This window comes from Sphaerodactylus townsendi, linkage group LG06 (genome assembly GCF_021028975.2).
Source record: "Sphaerodactylus townsendi isolate TG3544 linkage group LG06, MPM_Stown_v2.3, whole genome shotgun sequence".
Classification (NCBI taxonomy): Eukaryota; Metazoa; Chordata; class Lepidosauria; order Squamata; family Sphaerodactylidae; genus Sphaerodactylus; species Sphaerodactylus townsendi.
The window spans coordinates 45,580,149-45,597,872 of record NC_059430.1 but is presented as its reverse complement, the minus strand read 5'-3'; the positions used below and the strand labels follow the sequence as shown (position 1 = coordinate 45,597,872).

Genomic DNA, 17,724 nt, shown 5'->3' with positions numbered 1-17,724 from the left:
GCACACAATGTGAGATTTCAGGCTTGTTCCAAAATTTTTAGCCAACCCTGCGTGTGATACTGTATAAAAGAGTTTTATAGCACTATGTAAATATGGAGTAAATTATGGCATTGGTTCTTGTTGTTGATCTGTGATGAGAAAAATGACTGATCTATATCAAAGGTTTCTGTGGAAAAGCAGCTTTTAAGCTTCCTCTCACAAGAACGGTAGCAGGGATTCCAAAAACAAAGCATCATTTGAACAAACCATTACATCATCAAAGCTTGTTAATATAATTTAGTCTTAGAAGGAATAAAATATTCCAAGTAAAAACAATTAAAGAAAATCAAAAGGATTTAGTTGCAATGTCAGTATAACATACTGCTAATGTTTTCAAAAGTATATTTTTATTAACAGACGTGAACTAACTGCAGTAACAAGCTTTTCAACTTTACCTGTGCCATCTGTCTCTCAAGTTTTGACCGAGGAATATCATCAAAATAGCTGTCATTTCTTCTTCTCCTTGCATCCCCCTGCATGATTATATGTGGGACGTCCAGTGAGCCACCAGTATAAGTGCTTTGGCTGAGTGATGGTGACAACTGAGGAGGAGTATGTTCAGTGCTCGGTTCCTGTGCCGAATTGGGAAGTACAACAGAATGAAATTTTTAAAAACCTAAAATGATAAGGATTGCAGTTATGAGAATCACTTAAACTCCTCTCAAAGACATGTTTTAATGCATTATCTAGAGCAGTGGTTCTCAACCTGGGGGTCAGGACCCCTTTCGGCTGCACCTTTGGGGGTCGAACGACCCTTTCTCAGGGGTCGCCTAAGACTCTCTGCATCAGTGTTCTCCATCTGTAAAATGGATCAATGTTAGGGTTGGGGGTCACCACAACATGAGGAACTGTATTAAAGGGTCACGGCATAAGGAAGGTTGAGAACTACTGATCCAGAGTGTTATGTATGGATCTCAATCTCTGCCAGAGGCGGCTATGAGTTATATCACTAGCAGGACATGCATATGGACAAATTATTCCTATGCCTTAATCTTAATTTACATTTGAACTCAGTCTAGAATTCAGGGGCATTTCCAAATAGTTTAGAGAGTCAAAACCTAGGAGTATTATGAGAGACTAAAAGCATAATCCTCAAGATACTATGGCAAATGAGTCTCTATGCCACCATAACTCAGAGATATTTAGGCATATTGGGAGACAAAGTGTCATAGTGCCAAACTGATTCTACACCAGTTCTAGACTCAGTCCTAGCCCCTGATAGTGGTCTGACATGGGCAGTACCAGGGGTATTCTGGGGAAAAACTTCAAATTTAGTCAGCATCCTAAGACCTCACAGCCTTGGTCCCCAGCACAAAGTACCAGGAAGCTATCCAAAAAGCAATGCATAAAAGACTCTCACTGAACTCAATGAGACTAAGAAACACCACCCCACCCTCATGTTCACACAGCCATGGTACAGCTTAGTAAATCATAGCTTTCCTAAACACAAGATAAAACCCATCAGGGCAACTAAATCTCAAATGGGGCTACATATCTCTGTCTCTATGGTGGATTCCACACAGCAAATGTATAACGGGTTGCAGTCGTCATAAAGGAACCCATTTTCCTCTTTCCCATTCACATGTGTGCTGTGCAGACAATGATTGGAGCTCATGGAAACAATCTGGGTTCCTTTCACACCTTCGCACAGAGACACTTCTCTTTTAAAAAATTTTTTTCCTGCAACACATGCGTAGCTGCTCAGGCATACAGAAATGAACCCCCGCAGACATGCCAACCGTCCCACATTCGGCTGCACCTGAATAGCTGCTCATGTGCAACATGCAAAATTAAAAGAAAAGGGAAACTCCCTGTAATGGCAGGGCAGGAATGAACGTGAGACTGTAGATGGGCCATGCTCTTGCTGCCTCAGGAAGAAAATGTTCTTGGAGGACTTTGTACCCTCAGAGAATCCATCAGAGAATCTGTACCCCACTTGCTGGGCAACTGGCACAGAATGGCAGGCAAATGGCAGGCACAGAAATTTCAGTGAACAGGTGGAAGGGAGGAAATAAAATGTCTTCTGCCTAACTGTTCACACAACAGTGGCTCCAACCCATGTTTTGCAAAAAAAAAAAAAATGCTGGTTTAGCAATTTTCAAAAATCCTGGGTTGAGAGAAAAAAATGGGGCAAACTTGTTTTGGAGGTGGGACCTATGCAAGGTCCCTCCTCAATGGTTTGTATTGTGCCCAACACACCCTATATTTGCACTCTGTGGAATCCACCCATGCTGTGTACATTTAGAATGTACAGAGGGAACTTTGGTAGTGGGTACTCTAGAGGAAGGGTATTGTACAAGAAAGAGCTGTACACAAATAGCCAGAGATGAAATCACACATTGTGCTGCTCAGAACCCTAACAAATACTCTATCTCAGGCCATAAACGCCACCCTAGACCCTCCACTCTCCAACTAATGGAATGAGAACACACCTCACACAGAACAGCATGGAGTCTGCAGCAAGATGAATGAACCAGTGATTGAGTCCGATGACGTAAGATCTCCGTTCTCTGGAAACTAATTACTTGCACGGCCTGTACTGTGGACCTTCTCTATGCCGCTGGCTGCTCTTCCTCTTACAGGCAGTCTTTCCTAACTTTTGTATGTATGACTCATTTTAGTTTTAAGGACTAAGAGAAGACTTCAAATGCCCCATGTGTCATTTTTCTTTTTATCCAGTCAGGTATAAGTGTAGAAAAATAATTAGCAATATGGGATTGGGCCCTGGCCTGAGGGTAACCAATAATCCATATTTTGTGAAAGTCACAGCAAGCAACTGTGGTTTTAAGAAACCAGTTGAAAGCACTAGTATTAAATATTAATTTGTTGCCAATGAATACACTCTAGTTTACTGGACAATCTGCATCGAGATATCACAGCTAACTGGAGCACATAAACCAGTGGTGGGATCCAAAAATTTTAGTAACAGGTTCCCATGGTGGTGGGATTCAAACTGTGGCGTAGCACCAATGGGGCTGGGCGGGGCATGACGGGGGCATGGCGGGGCATTCTGGGGGCAGGGCATTCTTGGGCAGGGCTGTAGCAAGGATGCAGCTGCTGCGCCGGTCCTTGGGCGGGAAACGAATGCACGTAGGCGCAGGCTGCCACGCACGCCGGTGCACCTCCTGCTAGACTGCTTCAAGTTCTATGTGCTACTGCTGAGAGGAGGGGCGTAACTAAGACAAAAATCATGTGGCAAAATCACCAATTAGTAACCCCCTCTCGGCACACACAAATAATTAGTAACCTACTCTCGGGAACCTGTGAGAACCTGCTGGATCCCACCTCTGACATAAACCATTCTCTGACCTAGATAGCCCAGGCCACCCAATCTTGCCAGATCTTGCCAGATCTTGGAAACTAAGCAGGATCTGCCCTGATTAGTTTTAAATAGGAGACTACAAAGCAACACAAGGATAACAATGCAGAGGCAGGCAACGTCAAACCACTCCTGAACATCTCTGGCCTTGAAAACTCCATGGGATTGCCATAAGCCAGCTAGAACTTGAAGGCAATATGTGTGTGTGTGTGTGTGTGTAAAGTGCTGTCAAGTCGTAGCTGGCAACTCAGTAGTGTTTTCAAGGCAAGGTACTTGGAGAACAGGAAAGAATACAGGAAAAGAGATTCCACCTAAACATTAGGAAGAACTTTCTGATGGTAAGGGTTGTTCAACAGTGGAATTACACTGTCTCAGAGTGTAGTGGAGTCTCCTTCGGATGTTTTTAAACAGAGGCTGGAGGGCTATCTGTCAAGAGTGCTTTGATTGTATGTTATTGAATGGCAGAAACTTGGACTAGATGGTCCCCATATTCTCTTCCAACTCTATGATTCTATAACTAACAGAGGTGGTTTGCTATTGCCTTGCTCTGCACAGTGAGCATGGTATTCCTTGGTGTGTATCATGTCCTCTTTTGAGACAATATATTTGTGTGTATATATATATGCATATGTGTGTGTATCAATATATGTACACACATATTGTCCTGGAATGGCAACAGGTGTCCTGTCAGCTACCCAGGATGTGTCCACCACACCCACACTGGCTCCCCTGTGCAGAGGGCCCCAGGAACAGCACTCACATGGCGTCTGGTGGGAGGGTGGAGATCCAGGGGAGGCAGGCAGACCTGAGGAGCAAAGCAGCAGTGGTGGCAACAGGAACAGTGTTCCAGGTGTCACAACATGGTGGGTGGACTCTGAGCACACAAGAGACCTGGTCACCCAGCCGTGCCACTGGAGGGTTGTTTGTGGGAGCCAGGCTGCAAGGGCTGGAGATAGAAGCTGAACCTCAGAACTGCCCAGCCAGCCTGCAGGCCTGGGCATCTGAGATGGGCTGGAGGAGGGACTGGTAACACATCTACAGCAGGGAGGGGCTGAGAATATACAGATAGATAGCATAGGCTCTCAGAGGATAGGGGCAGAGCTAGACAAAGGCACAGGGATGTGGATTGGTTGACGGGTGACAAGGCTGGCACAACCCATATAAAAACAGAGGGGGCAAGGAAACCAGGAAGAAAATTGGTGGCTAGATTCCTACAGAATGGGGGAATCAAGCCCAACAGAAGATGGAAGCCCTCAGAGATGACCAGGTAAGGGATGCCTGCAGGGTGGGGCAACTGCTGCTTGTTCACTCAGACAAGGATGTGTGGTATTGGGTTACTAATAACCCCTTCACCCTGGTTGGCAATCATGTCACCCTTCAGTGTATCAGATGAGAGAGCATAATTAGCGGGTGATGAGATGGTACTTATCTCTCTTTCCTTCAAGGTGCAATTTCACTTGAGAGTGAAACATAGCAATGTGAATTTCATGTCCCAAGGACAACCCTGCCAAGTCAAGGCTCAGGGTGTGTTTGTGTGTCCAGAATAGCAGTGGGTGTCCTGCCAGTCACCCAGGACATGCCGGCTATACCACTGCTGCCCCTCCGTAACTCCTCTCTGCTGCCACCTGGACAACCTATTCTCCCATGAGCCCTGGGCAGAGGGCACCAGGAACAACACTCATTTGGCATCTGGAAAGAGGGCAGAGGTTCAAGGCAGGCAGGCTGGCCCATGTAACAAAGCAGCAGTGGTGGCAACAGGAACGCTACTCTGGGCATAGGGACACAGGTTGCATTTGCCCACTCTGCAACATAAAGGGCAGCCCCATCAGTGTAAAGGCCAGTCGCCCCTCTGCTCCTTGGTGCCAAAACCCAGAATCCAGGGCAATGTGGAGCTGTGCTGGAATCCTAAGCAGATGCCAGCATGAAGGGGCATAGTGTGGCAGTCCCGGGAGCGGAGCTGGCATTAGTCGTCTTCCACTGGTGTTGCAGCATGGAAACACTGGACCCCAGACTCTTGGACTTACACTCCACTTTTGTGTGGTATAAACCATTGTGGCCAATGGGCAATTTGGCCAGCATGTGGAACTTCAAGCTTCCTTCCCTGCTGCACTCCTCAAATGCCCCTTTTGAAGGCAGTGTGATGCTGCTTTCACCACGATTGCACTGTTATTCTTTCAACATGAAAGTATGATTCCCAGTTATACTCTTCTATCCTCAGTTTCTTTCTCTGTTCTCACAAGCCACACTGAGGCTCATTCCGCACATGCAGAATAATGCACTTTCAAACTGCTTTCAGTGCTCTTTGAAGCTGTGCGGAATAGCAAAATCCACTTTCAAACAGTTGTGAAAGTGGTTTGAAAACGCATTATTTTGCGTGTGTGGAAGGAGCCTGAGTATCCAACTGAACAGAAGTTAGAACTGCCACATCTGAGTTCAGAAATAAATGACAATTTCAGGGTGGAACCTGGAAGAGTGGAGTTTAGGGAGGTGAGGAACCTTGGTAGGCTATGGTGTCTCGCTATCAACCTTTCAAAGCAGCCATTCCCCCCAGAAATGGAATAAATTATTTAGATAAAGAAATAATTAATAAATAAGTGATTTATGTAGCCTGGAGAACATTTATAATTCTGGGAGATTTCCATATTCCATTGGCAACCTTAACAGAAGTGGAAGCAGACCTCAGTTTGTACAGTTCTTTTGCTACGAACACAACCTGCTACAATTATCTCTTGTCTGTTTTCTGTACTATCGTTCTTATAGACATGCTGCCAGGAGACAACAGCTAAAAATATCCTGCTTTTGAGCAATTCTGGAAGGCAAAATGCCACAAGCTCAGTGACACTTGCACTAATAGAATTTTCCAAGGAGCTGAAGCCAATGTCTCTCCCAGGAGTCCGTATGTGTGATCTACCAGCCACAAGAATGCAAACAGCCACATCACTTAAGGAAAAAAATCTCTCTTTTTTTTCCAAAAAGGGCAAAAAGGTGGTTTTGTAAGAGACAAGATAGCAGTTTGCATTACATAATGCCCTGTCCATTTGGCAAAGTCCAGCATGTACCAAAGTACATCTTAATTCAGTTTAAATGTAATAGCAAACCATGATTTGCTTCCTTATAGAACAGGAATTTTAGTGTGTTTTTATATCACCTTGTATGCAGCCAGTTAGGTAATGATTTCAGTTTTCACAGTAAACTGCAGATTGCTACTATAAACAGACTAGAAAGCTGTGCTTTGCACTTTCCCTCCCCACCAGGATTCTAACTATGCTCCCTGCCCCCAAATTTGCAGCGAAACATAAATAAGCCAAGGGTCCTCAACAGTAAACTTTTCTGGCCCTTGAGAAATGTTTTCAGGAAGTGGGTGGGACCAACTGGGGCAGTGGTGGCGAACCTTTGGCACTCCAGATGTTATGGACTACAATTCCCATCAGCCCCTCCCAGCATGGCCAATTGACCATGCTGGCAGGGGCTGATGGAAATTGTAGTCCATAACATCTGGAGTGCCAAAGGTTCGCCACCATGGAGCTAGGGCTTTTACCTGGCTTTTGACTGGCTGTGCATTTTTTTAAATGTTGCTTTGGCAGAAGCCACCACAGTATAAGGATTACACTGTGTTACTGAAATTAAGCTGTGGCAATTATTTCATGGTTTTACCTCCTGCAGCTGACATTTTGTGACAGCTATTTTGTAGATGAGCCCACCATGCTGCGTTCGAATTCCAAATGTGCCCACAGTCTCAACAAGTCTGTGGATCCCATGGGGCAGTGGGGAGGGCACGATGCCCCAGGCGGAGCAGCAGCAGAGGTGTGGCCAGGCCGTGGAAGGGGCATTCAGGGGCAGGCAACACCGTGACAGGTGCACAGGGTGCACACATGCCCTGGGAGCAGTTTCCCCTTGCTCTGCCTCTGCCCTGGGGTAAACCACAGTTTGAAGGTTCAGGCACAATGGTGGATTATGGATTTTTGTAAAAACTACAACCTCTAATTATCTAGTTGCAGGAAAGGGCAAAGGGGAGGAGGGAGAGTATTAGCTCAATGATTTCCCAGGTTTGTCTCATTGCAGCAGCAAACCATGGTTTGTCATAATATCTGATCCAAGCCTTGGTTTTCAAACATAAAAATTAAATCTGTTTTTCCAAATTGCCATATAAACGTCTAAGGAAATATCTTTAAGAAACAGACATATGCATACTGGTTCATAAAGAAATTCTACTGAGATGAATGGTTTTATTTCCTGGTAAGATTGCAATCATGGTGGTGAAGAACAAGTTTAAATTCTAGAGTGAGGATAAAATATGAAAATTTTGTGATGAATTCTTGGGTATGGTTTCCCATATTACAATTAGAAAAAGGAACACATGGTCAAAATGGGGAGGGGAATTAGGAGAATTAGCAAACGTAAAACAATTTATGGACCTGTGAGCAGAAAATACAGGTAGATATCCTAATTCTGGGCTTTTATACAGTCTCAGTTTCCTCGCATCTAACTTCCTGTTAATTTGGAGCAGGAGTTCAGTTCTACTCGCTCTGATGGTCAATTCAACATTACACAGCTTTAAATTGAGGGTTTCTCTCTGCAGTTTAAATCAGCAGCTTTTTGGACTTGATAAAAATTGGTATTATATCAAATTGGTCACTAAAAGGAGCAAAACATGTACAGAACGAAAAAAAGCAGAAGAAACAGGAAGTTAAATACATGGAAACTGTGGATGAGTAAAAGTCTTCAGTAATATTGAACTAAAGTGCATTATGTACTCAAATAAGTATACGTGTTGATTTCATTGATTACACCATTGCTTGTTTAAGAAATCCTCAAAGCACATCCAGCTAGCAAAATGAACATAAGAACATAAGAAAGAGCCTGCTGGATCAGACCAGAGTCCATCTAGTCCAGCTCTCTGCGACTCGCAGTGGCCCACCAGGTGCCTTTGGGAGCTCACATGCAGGATGTGAAAGCAATTGCCTTCTGCTACTGCTGCTGCTCCCGAGCACCTGGTATACTAATGTAACAAATGCAGTTGACAGTTATCCGTGTGGATGACTAGTTACTAAATAATAATTATCTGTGCTTAGGTATTTTATAGACCTTAAACTAGACATGCTTTAGACTTTACAAAGTGTGGTTTGCAGGAACATACCCTGAGGGTTATAGCCCGTGGTGGTTTCTGAGGTGGATCTTCGTGAAGTCTGTCTCCCAGTGAGGCCAAAATGCGTTTTCTGTGGCCAAGTAAACTGATTTTTAAAACCTGAAAAATAAAAAAGTAGCTTAAATGCAGCCAAATCCATTACAAGTAACTAATGACTTTAGAACCTACCATGAAAAAGCACCCAGGACTATTAATCAGTGGATTATCCTTGAGGCTGAAGAGTATAGAGAAGTACTATGTGGAAAGGAGTATAACAGTAATAGAAAATCCAGCTAGAAAGAATGCCAGAAGGAATACAAAGAAGTAAGAGGTGGTCCTGGTAATAGGCCAGGAGGTGAGATGTGCAATGTCAGCAGGACAGAGAAGCAGAGAGAGAGAGAGAGAGAGAGAGAGAGAGAGAGAGAGAGAGAGAGAGAGAGAGAGCAATCAACAGGAAGAAAGCCGAGAATTACAAAACTCTAAAAAGGAAAGCAGCAAGAGATACTGCATGCCTCCTGATTTGCAATTTTAGATATTATTGCCAACCTGCAGGTAGGAGCTGGACATCTCCTGGAATCACAAATGATCTCCAGACTACGTAACAGCCCAATCCAGGGGGTGGGGAATCTTCATGAGGATGCAGTATGGGGCTGTGCCAACGCATTTGTCCCCTTCATTGGCACAAGGGGCACCCACATCAATGGAGGGGACAAAGGCACTGACCGCCAGCTGCCTCAGTTGCACAGCGGTGAAAGCTGGAAGCCGCAGAGCGGAACTGGCATCCTAAATGGACGCTGGCATGGGTTAAGCCTAGGGCAGGCCAGGGCTTTAGGGGGGTGGAGCCAGCAGTAGTCAGCTTCTTCCCCAGGTTCGCAGCTAGTTGTGCGTTTGAGTGGCTTAAGTCCATTAAGCCCTATGGAAGGTTTTCTAAAGGCTGAGGGGGAAATGTTTTTTTGGGGGGGTTTCCCCTTCTCCCTGCGCTGCCGGAAAGCTCTCTGTAGGTGGTGGGGTGCCAACACAGTGGCAACGTCCCTGGCCGCTTTGAGTTTTGGATTGGGCTGCCCATCACTTTTTTAAAACATTTGTTCCACTTTTTCTGGACAAATGGCTGCTTTGGAAGGTGGACTGCTTGGTATTTTCCCCTTAACCCCACTCTCCCAGGCTGTCAAACTTCCACATATTGAGAGTCAGCATGGTGTAGTGGTTAAGAGCAGGTGCATTCTAATCTGGAGGAACTGGGTTTGATTTCCCACTCTGCCACTTGAGCTGTGGAGGCTAACCTGGTGAACTAGATTAGCTGGTACAACACATGCCAGCTGGGTGACCTTGGGCGAGTCACAGTTCTTTGGAGCTCTCTCAGTCCCACCCACCTCACAGAGTGTTTGTTGGAGGGGAAGGGAAAGGAGATTGTAAGCCCCTTTGAGTCTCCTTACAGGAGAGAAAGGGGGATATAAATTCAAACTCTTATTCTTCTTCTATTTCCAAACTTGGAGTTGGCAACCCTAACGTTAGAGTTGAAAAGGTAGAGCATGAAACAGTCCCTGCAAAGTACACTCCCTTTTAAGTGCACACAGCATTTGCTGTAGTAGTCTCTCAAGCACTGCTTCCTCCAGGGAAGTGCAGACTCTTGGGAGAGTCACATGCAATCTCAGCCAGAGGTACATTTTTCTAAGTCCAGTTAAGTCAGTGGCCTTAGAAGCTGGGTCGCTGTTTAGGATTGCACTGTCACTGTGATTCATGAGGGATGGGTGTTTCTTGCACAGGTGCCCATTGCCTGAAAACTGTTCTGTTCAAATAGGCACTTAGGAATGCTCTGCAGTGTATCTACGACTCTCTCTTGGCTCATGTGGAAGAATGACAGAGGAACATTATGAAAGAAAGATGGAGCTATGTAAATATTTATTTATGGAATTCATTCATTTTTATCCCACCTTTCTCCCCAATGGGGACCCAATGTAGCTTACATCACTCTTCATTTTATCCTCACAACAGCTCTTTGAGGTAGGTTAGGCTGAAATGGTGTATCTGGCCCAAGGTCATAGATTCTGGGTGGGCAAAAGAGTAGGAATCCCACAAAGGCCTATGATATCTAAGCAACTTAAAAAAATGTAACCCATAGTGTTTTCTGTGGGTTTGCCTTATGATTTATTTCAGAGTTTACTGTCAGTGTCAAGAACATTAATTTGAATTATAAAAATAAACCATTATATAAAGAAGACATCACATGCAAGCATGTATACACACACACCAAGTATAATATTATACTGCCAGCTTTGAGTGTGTGTCACTAGCAATAATTTTGCAACTGGTCTTGGATACATGAATTGCTATAGAAACATAGTGCATTAGGACGACACCACTGAAATATGATTTCTATTGAGAGATGGTATAAAACAATTACACAGACAGTCTGTAATCTGAAAACACATGTTGATTTTTCCATAGATGAATAATAAAATAAGTAGACAGCATTATAAAATATAACTCTTCTATTCTATAGAAAAATTAAACAGAAGTCTAGTAGCATCTTAAAGCCTAACATTAATTATTCCAGCATGTTGTCAGATATGTGGGGAGGCTTTGTATATATGTGAGCCTGCAGAACATGTAGTGTGGCAAGTCTGTCTAATGACTGTTGATACTGAAAAACACACTGTTCCAGTAAAGGCTGGCATCATTTTCATGCCTGAAGTGTTTCTTCCTATTTGTATACAAAATAACGGTTTACTTCAAGCAGCCTGCCTTTTTCACAGTCTTTGCTTCCTCACTGCACTGTTTGACCACTTTTTACACCGAGGACCACAAGAGCCACCTATTAAAGAAAATCAAGAAAAACTTGCAAAACAAGTACACACATATACCCTCTCCCCTCCCCCTTTGATTAATTATATCTGGATATCACTCAATTAAAGGCATTTTTATTACATTCACTGTAAACGGTTAGTTTAATCTACATAAGTTTTTGTATGATGTTGATGCCAAAGCTTTAATTTCATCTCAAGCCTTGTTCAGTTATTACACTTTTATTGCTCAGCCTTGCATTATGGGAGAACATGATGCCCACAGTCTTCTTGCTAACACTCAGCTACCATTTTGTGTGAAGACCTCACCTACATATTTTCCAGTTTTGATATACACAAACAAGTATTCTTAAAAATCATGTGTACCAAAGCTGAAAAATACATGTATTCCCCTACTCATACACTTTGGCAACTGTACATACTGAGAAGATAGGGTAGAGACTACATCAAGCAGCTATTGGGACAGCAGGAGTACTGGAAGGGCTTGTGACATTATTCCCTCCTCACTCATATCCCCTCATAGCTATTGCTGATACTAGGAAGAAGCCAACAACTGCCATGTTGTGAAAAGAACAGTCTCCAAATGCTGGGTCCCAATTGAGCAGCAAATTTCAAAAATACAAGTATCAGACTTAACCCGTCTTGCAATGGAAATATGTAAGCAGTGGTGTTTCACAGAGACTGGATTTGGGACCAGTGTTTTTTGATCTGTTCATAAATTATCCAGACTTGGGGGGGGGGGGGGGGTTAGCAATAAATCAATCTGTTTGCAGATGACACCAATGGTAAAGGCCACTAATTTAGATAGATTTAAGAGGCAATTTTATAAATTCAAGGAAGATAGGTCTATCTAATGCTACTAGTCATGATGACTAAAGGAAACCTCTATGTCCGGAGGGGGGGGGGGCAACAAAATTGAAAGGCTCTGTGCTCTGTTCATAGGCAGTCCACTGACATCTGGTTGATAACTGTTTGAAACAGAATGCTAGATTAGATGGATTATTCATCTGATCCTGCACAGCTATTCCCCCATTTTCAACAAAGGCCACAACTGCAGAAAGAGAAAAAAGGCAGAAGGAAGGAATTTCAGAAGCAGCAGCAAGACTGGATTGTCTTCTAATCTGTATTCTGTAGAAGGCGTCATTAGAACAAACTGCATAAATGTTTAAGTAACTAAAATTGGAATTGGAAAGATACCCCGGCTCAATTGATTTCTGCTCTCTACACCATTCCCAAGCGATTCCCAACTGTCAGTAGAAGCTTCTCACTGGCTACAGTAGGAAGGACGATGTTCTAAAAGCAGAGTCTACTTAATCAAGGTTCTCCAGATATATCAGCCACTGTAGTTTTATCCCTAAGTTTTTGGATTGAAAAGTTCTTTAAATATGCATATTCTGTCCAGTAAGGTAGAAAGCATTTTAGTTGTTTCTGGCAACGCATAATAATTAGCAAACTGAACTATGGTGATTTCCAAGTGTTTATTGCTACATTAAATAAATATTGTAGGTTTGTGACCATAAAATATGGGCTCTTTATAAACATAACACAAAAGTATTTATAGTCATATGGAACGTTAACACCTCTATAAAGTGCCGAGATACTGCATTCAGGCCTTAACAAGGTCAGACAGAGTGGGAGCCCGTAGCAAAAGCATAGGTCATTCTTTGATAAGAAAAAAAGAGATTAAAGTACAGAATTATAGCTATATTGCTAGCATTCATATGTATATTCCTAAATATGTATTTCATTCATAAGCATTTGGCTCAGGCTGAAACCTGGTATCCAAACATGGGCACATATTGTAGTACTGATAAAAGTGCATTGAGTTTCATTATGAGATAGAGAAAGACAGAAAATGTATTTGCATAAAGCATTTATAAGTCCATCCAACAACAATAAAATCTGCATAAGATAACACAATTCTAAAAACTATTTAAAAAAGATTAAAACAACCAGAAAACAAACAAGAAAAAATGTTTGGCAGATATTGTTGCCTGTCAAGATGCACATAGAGGAGCACATCTTATGGAGCTGAAGGTTCTTTTTAACAGTTGACTTACAAGCCCTCTGAATCCGCAATAATTTTCTAATTTCTTCCATTGGGGGGAGCAGATCCCACATAGATGATTCAACTCCTGGCATCATCTTCTGTAGCCAACTAATCAACAAAGAACTGAAACCAGTTCAGAGTTAAACCTCCAAATCCTATATGAAATCTGAGATGCTTTAAGAGTAGCAAATGATTGACCGTAGTGGATTCTGCACAGCATAAACATAATGTCTTTGGGATGTTATAAAAAGCATTTTGGGGAAGAACTATGCATAGCTGTCTTCCCCAAAATAACTTCAGCCCATTTTATTTCTCCCAGCCCAGGTTTTTCAAAGATTGCTAAACTAGTGATCTTCTCCCCCCAACCGGGGGGAAATTCCTTATCTCTCCCACCCAAACCTCTTACTCTTCATTTTCACTGCTCACGCCTGCCATTTTGTGTGCTGCAGCAGATACTCTTGTGAAGATTCCACATGGAAGTTTCCTCATCTTACAACTCATCCATGCACAATTTCACTGTAAAAATAGATGAATAAAATTCGTTGTGCCTAGCAATCCCGTGCATGTGTTGTTTCTCCTTTATTTTTTGTTTTGGGGGAGATGTCTGCTAAGCATTGGTGACAGGATTAGAGATGCTGCAATATGTGCATATTTGTGTCACTGTAGCTTTGCAAACATCACTCTCACAACAGAAAACAAAGGAAAAACAAATGGATGTACTGCAAGTGCAGGTGCAACTGTGAAACTGACAAGTACTCCATGCAGCAGGCTGGAAAAAGAGCCATTTTGATGGGCAACACTTGTGTTCTTCCGCTGTGGAAACATAAAATGTCAAAACAGATATTTTAAAAATGTCCTACAGGTGTTATATTTATGCAGTGTGGAATCCACCCATATGAAATGCAACAAACAAGTCTAGAAAAATATGTAAGGATACATTTCCCTTATCTAACTGTAATGGGAGATCATCCATCGAAGTCTTTTCTGCCTCAAAACCAGGCATGAAGCCAGATTGAAACAAGTCGAGGTCAGATAAGTCACAGAGATATAACAGAAGAACTTCTTCAGAGTTCCTTCTTCACATATCCTCATTTTCTTATGTAAGGTTGGTGGCTACTAAAGGTAGAGCCTGCTATGTTCTATGAAATCGGTTGCAGAATGCCCTCTCTCAACCATTTGTTTGATGCTGACGTTTCCTCTCCCAGTACCATTAATTATTTCTGCTAGTTGTGCTGGCTGCTAGAAAACCATTCCAAGTTATTAAGTTTCAGTGTGCATTATCAGAACAAACACAGTGATCATATGCTTTCTCCAAGTAGTTGAGGACAGCATAAATGTTTCTTCCCTCCTCTACTTTATATATCAAGAACCTTGTGAGGTAGGTTAGGTTGCAAGAGTGACTGGTCCAAAATCACTCAAATGATCTTCATGGCAAAGTAGGGTTTTGAACCTGAGGCCCTTTCTGCACATGCAGAATAATGGACTTTCAATCCACTCTCAGTGCACTTTGCAGCTGGATTTTACTATGCAAAATAGCAAAATCCACTTGCAAACAATTGTGAAAGTGGATTGAAAGTGCATTATTCTGCATGTGCAGAAGGGGCCTGGGTATCCCAAATCCTAGTCTCATACAACATGGTATTGGCTATTTACCTGTCCCCAATCCCAATTTCTCTGTCCTAGAGAACTGAGAAAACAAAGAAAAAATGGCCTCTATGTAACAGCATTAATGGTAAATACTTTTAAGACTAGGGGAGTAAAAAGTCACTCATAAGTGACATCACATCCACCAAACTCCACTCTTCTCAGGCACTGTCTTGCCAAATACTTCAATGTTTGCTGAGGCAGTGCCGAGAAACCTAGCAGGGGCTCTCTTTGTTGATTAACATTTCACTACATAAAAGTTACTCCACTTAAAAAAAACCTGCAATAAATCTGAACCACAACAGGAGTACAACTAATAAAAATTAAAACTGTAAGGTATATTTCTGTAATAATTTCTAATGCATACTGCAGGAATGACATAGGTAAATTTTCTCAAATGTAGCCTACAGAATTTTAAAAAGTGTTCTCAGAAGCCCATCTAAACTGGATACAGTTATTATCTGGAAAGACAATGAGTGCCAATGCCAGTTAGCACAGCACATCACAGCCTGGCATCCTGCTGTTCTTTGACTCTTAATCTGTGAGGAAGAAACACTGTGGGTGGGAGAGAACAGGCTCTCTGAGCACAGCAGGGCAGTTGGATTAACTCTGCTAGGGGCGATGAGGGGACATCAACAGTGTTTCTCAAAATATCTTCCCTCTAAATGCCTTAAGGTGAGTGCAGGAAAGAATATTATCAAAGAAAGAGGGATGAGGAAAGACTGCAGTGGGGAAAAAACAAGAAAAATAAGTTATCTCTAGTAACTAAGTAACACAAACATTCTTCTGCAGCAAAAAACAAAACAAAAAAAAGCCAGCTTTGAGATCTATTGAAATTATAAGGTCGTTGTGGTTGTGCACATTTTCTCATTACAATTCCTTTGTCAAAATAATAGTGCACTCCATGGTTAGACAAGAGAAGTCTTTGTGTGGGTGGAAACCAGGGAGTGGGAACTGGGCCATCCCTAATGAAGAATTGCACAATGTTAATAGCCTCTGATTTATTTATTTTTTTGCATATTAAAACAGCAACAACCCTTCCTTGAAGCTCTTGCCATATTGAACTTGGACTCATATTTTTAGTGATATTATTTTACTTTTGCCCTTCTATTTATTATTTTGAACAATAACTAAAGAAATTCACAAAAAATCATTCTTGTAATTAGTTAATCTACAGCAGATTGAATTTCTTCTATACTATGATAATTATGAATTATAGTATATAATTTAAAGCACATACAAAATTTCCAAGAATCATAACTACAGCTATTTGCCCATATCTTCTAGGCCTTGCCAACCCAAAAATACATTAACACTGATTATCTATACCAATTTCCTATACTAATACTAATTTTCTTAGATTGTTTCATTATGTGAAAGTTAACACAAATTATACCTTCCGTTTTGGGCACCTAAATTAAATGCATTCTTACCTTTCATTCAGGTGCACAGTGACTTTCCAAGCTCATTATTGTTTATATATGAAGTGGCAAATTTTCTTTGAGTATTATTATATGCTTTTGAAAGCAGTAAACAAGCAAAATTATTATTTAAATGGAGACACTTCAGAGTTTTCCAGTGATTTCCCCTCCTCCCTTCAAATGGAAAAGACATAGATCAAGATATTGCAAGTAGTAGGCATGATAACTTCCACTGGTGCACATTTGTCTTATGGTGGAAGCTGACAGTAACCTCACAGAGATGGTGAGAAATAGAGAAAGAGCTATAGCCAAATAATATGAATGATGAGTGACATGCATGGAAATAGGAAAATGTTGAAAAACTGCATGTGAGCAGAAAGGGAAATTTCTCAAAGATGAGAAATTTCCAGAAAGGGAAATTTCTCAAAGATGAGGGGGATAGTGCGCAGGAAGCTGAAAGGGAAAATCAAGAGAGTCAAAAATGTCCAAGGTGCTTGGAGGTTATTTAAAAACACAGTCTTAAAAGCTCAGCTGGAATGTGTTCCGCAGGTTAGGAAAGGCAGCGCCCAGTCCAAAAGAAAGCCACCATGGTTAACAAGGGAGGTTGAGGTAATTATTAGGAAAAAAAAGATGTCTTTTAGGAAAAATGGAAGTCCAAACTTCTAATCTGATGAAGAATACCAGAGAGAGAACAACAAATGGTGAAGTGCAAAAGAGAAGCAAGTTAGCTGTAAGGGGAGGCAAAAAAGGAGTTATGAGGGAACGCGATGGCTGCGAACATCAAGACTAGCCAACAAACAGTTCTTTCAAGTACATCAAAAGCAGGAAGCCAGCTTAGGGAAGCTGATAGAGTCCCAAGTTAGACAAATGGAAGGAACAAAAGGTGTGCCAAAGGTGACAGGGAGATTGGGCAGAGAAGCTGAATGAATTCTTTGCAGATCTGTCTTCACCCAAGAGGAGGTGAGGAAAATTCCTGCACCTTGAACCAAGCTTCTTAGGAGGTGAATCCGGAGGAATCCCAAAGCTGAAGTTAGTGGTAAGACAAAGGAAGAAGTTCTGGCAGCCATTGATAAAACTACTAAATGCTACCAAATCCCCTGGCCCAGATTGCATCTATCCAAGAGTTCTTAAAGAGCTCAAGCATGAAATTGCTGATGTTCTCACATTAATATGCAACTTATCCACTGAAATCCAGGCTCCATCCCTGAAGACTGGTAAGCGATGGCCAATGTCACACCAATCTTTAAGAAAGGGTCTAGGGGGGACCCGAGAAATTACAGAGCCAGCTTCAGTTTGACATTCTGTTCCTGAGTAAAATTGTCTAG

The 17,724-nt window shown here is 42.2% G+C and overlaps 1 protein-coding gene across 23 annotated transcripts in view; it reads right to left on the bottom strand.

Moving 5' to 3' along the window:
• The window catches only part of ANKS1B (ankyrin repeat and sterile alpha motif domain containing 1B), a 462,906-nt gene that overhangs the window by 35,437 nt on the left and 409,745 nt on the right, over window positions 1-17,724 (bottom strand). For all 23 annotated transcript variants that reach the window (XM_048500513.1, XM_048500514.1, XM_048500506.1 and 20 more), the window contains 2 exons: window positions 8,496-8,603; window positions 435-611 (listed from right to left, as the gene is read on the bottom strand). In XM_048500513.1, the coding sequence (XP_048356470.1) occupies window positions 435-611; window positions 8,496-8,603 (285 nt within the window). The remainder of the gene's footprint in view (window positions 1-434; window positions 612-8,495; window positions 8,604-17,724) is intronic.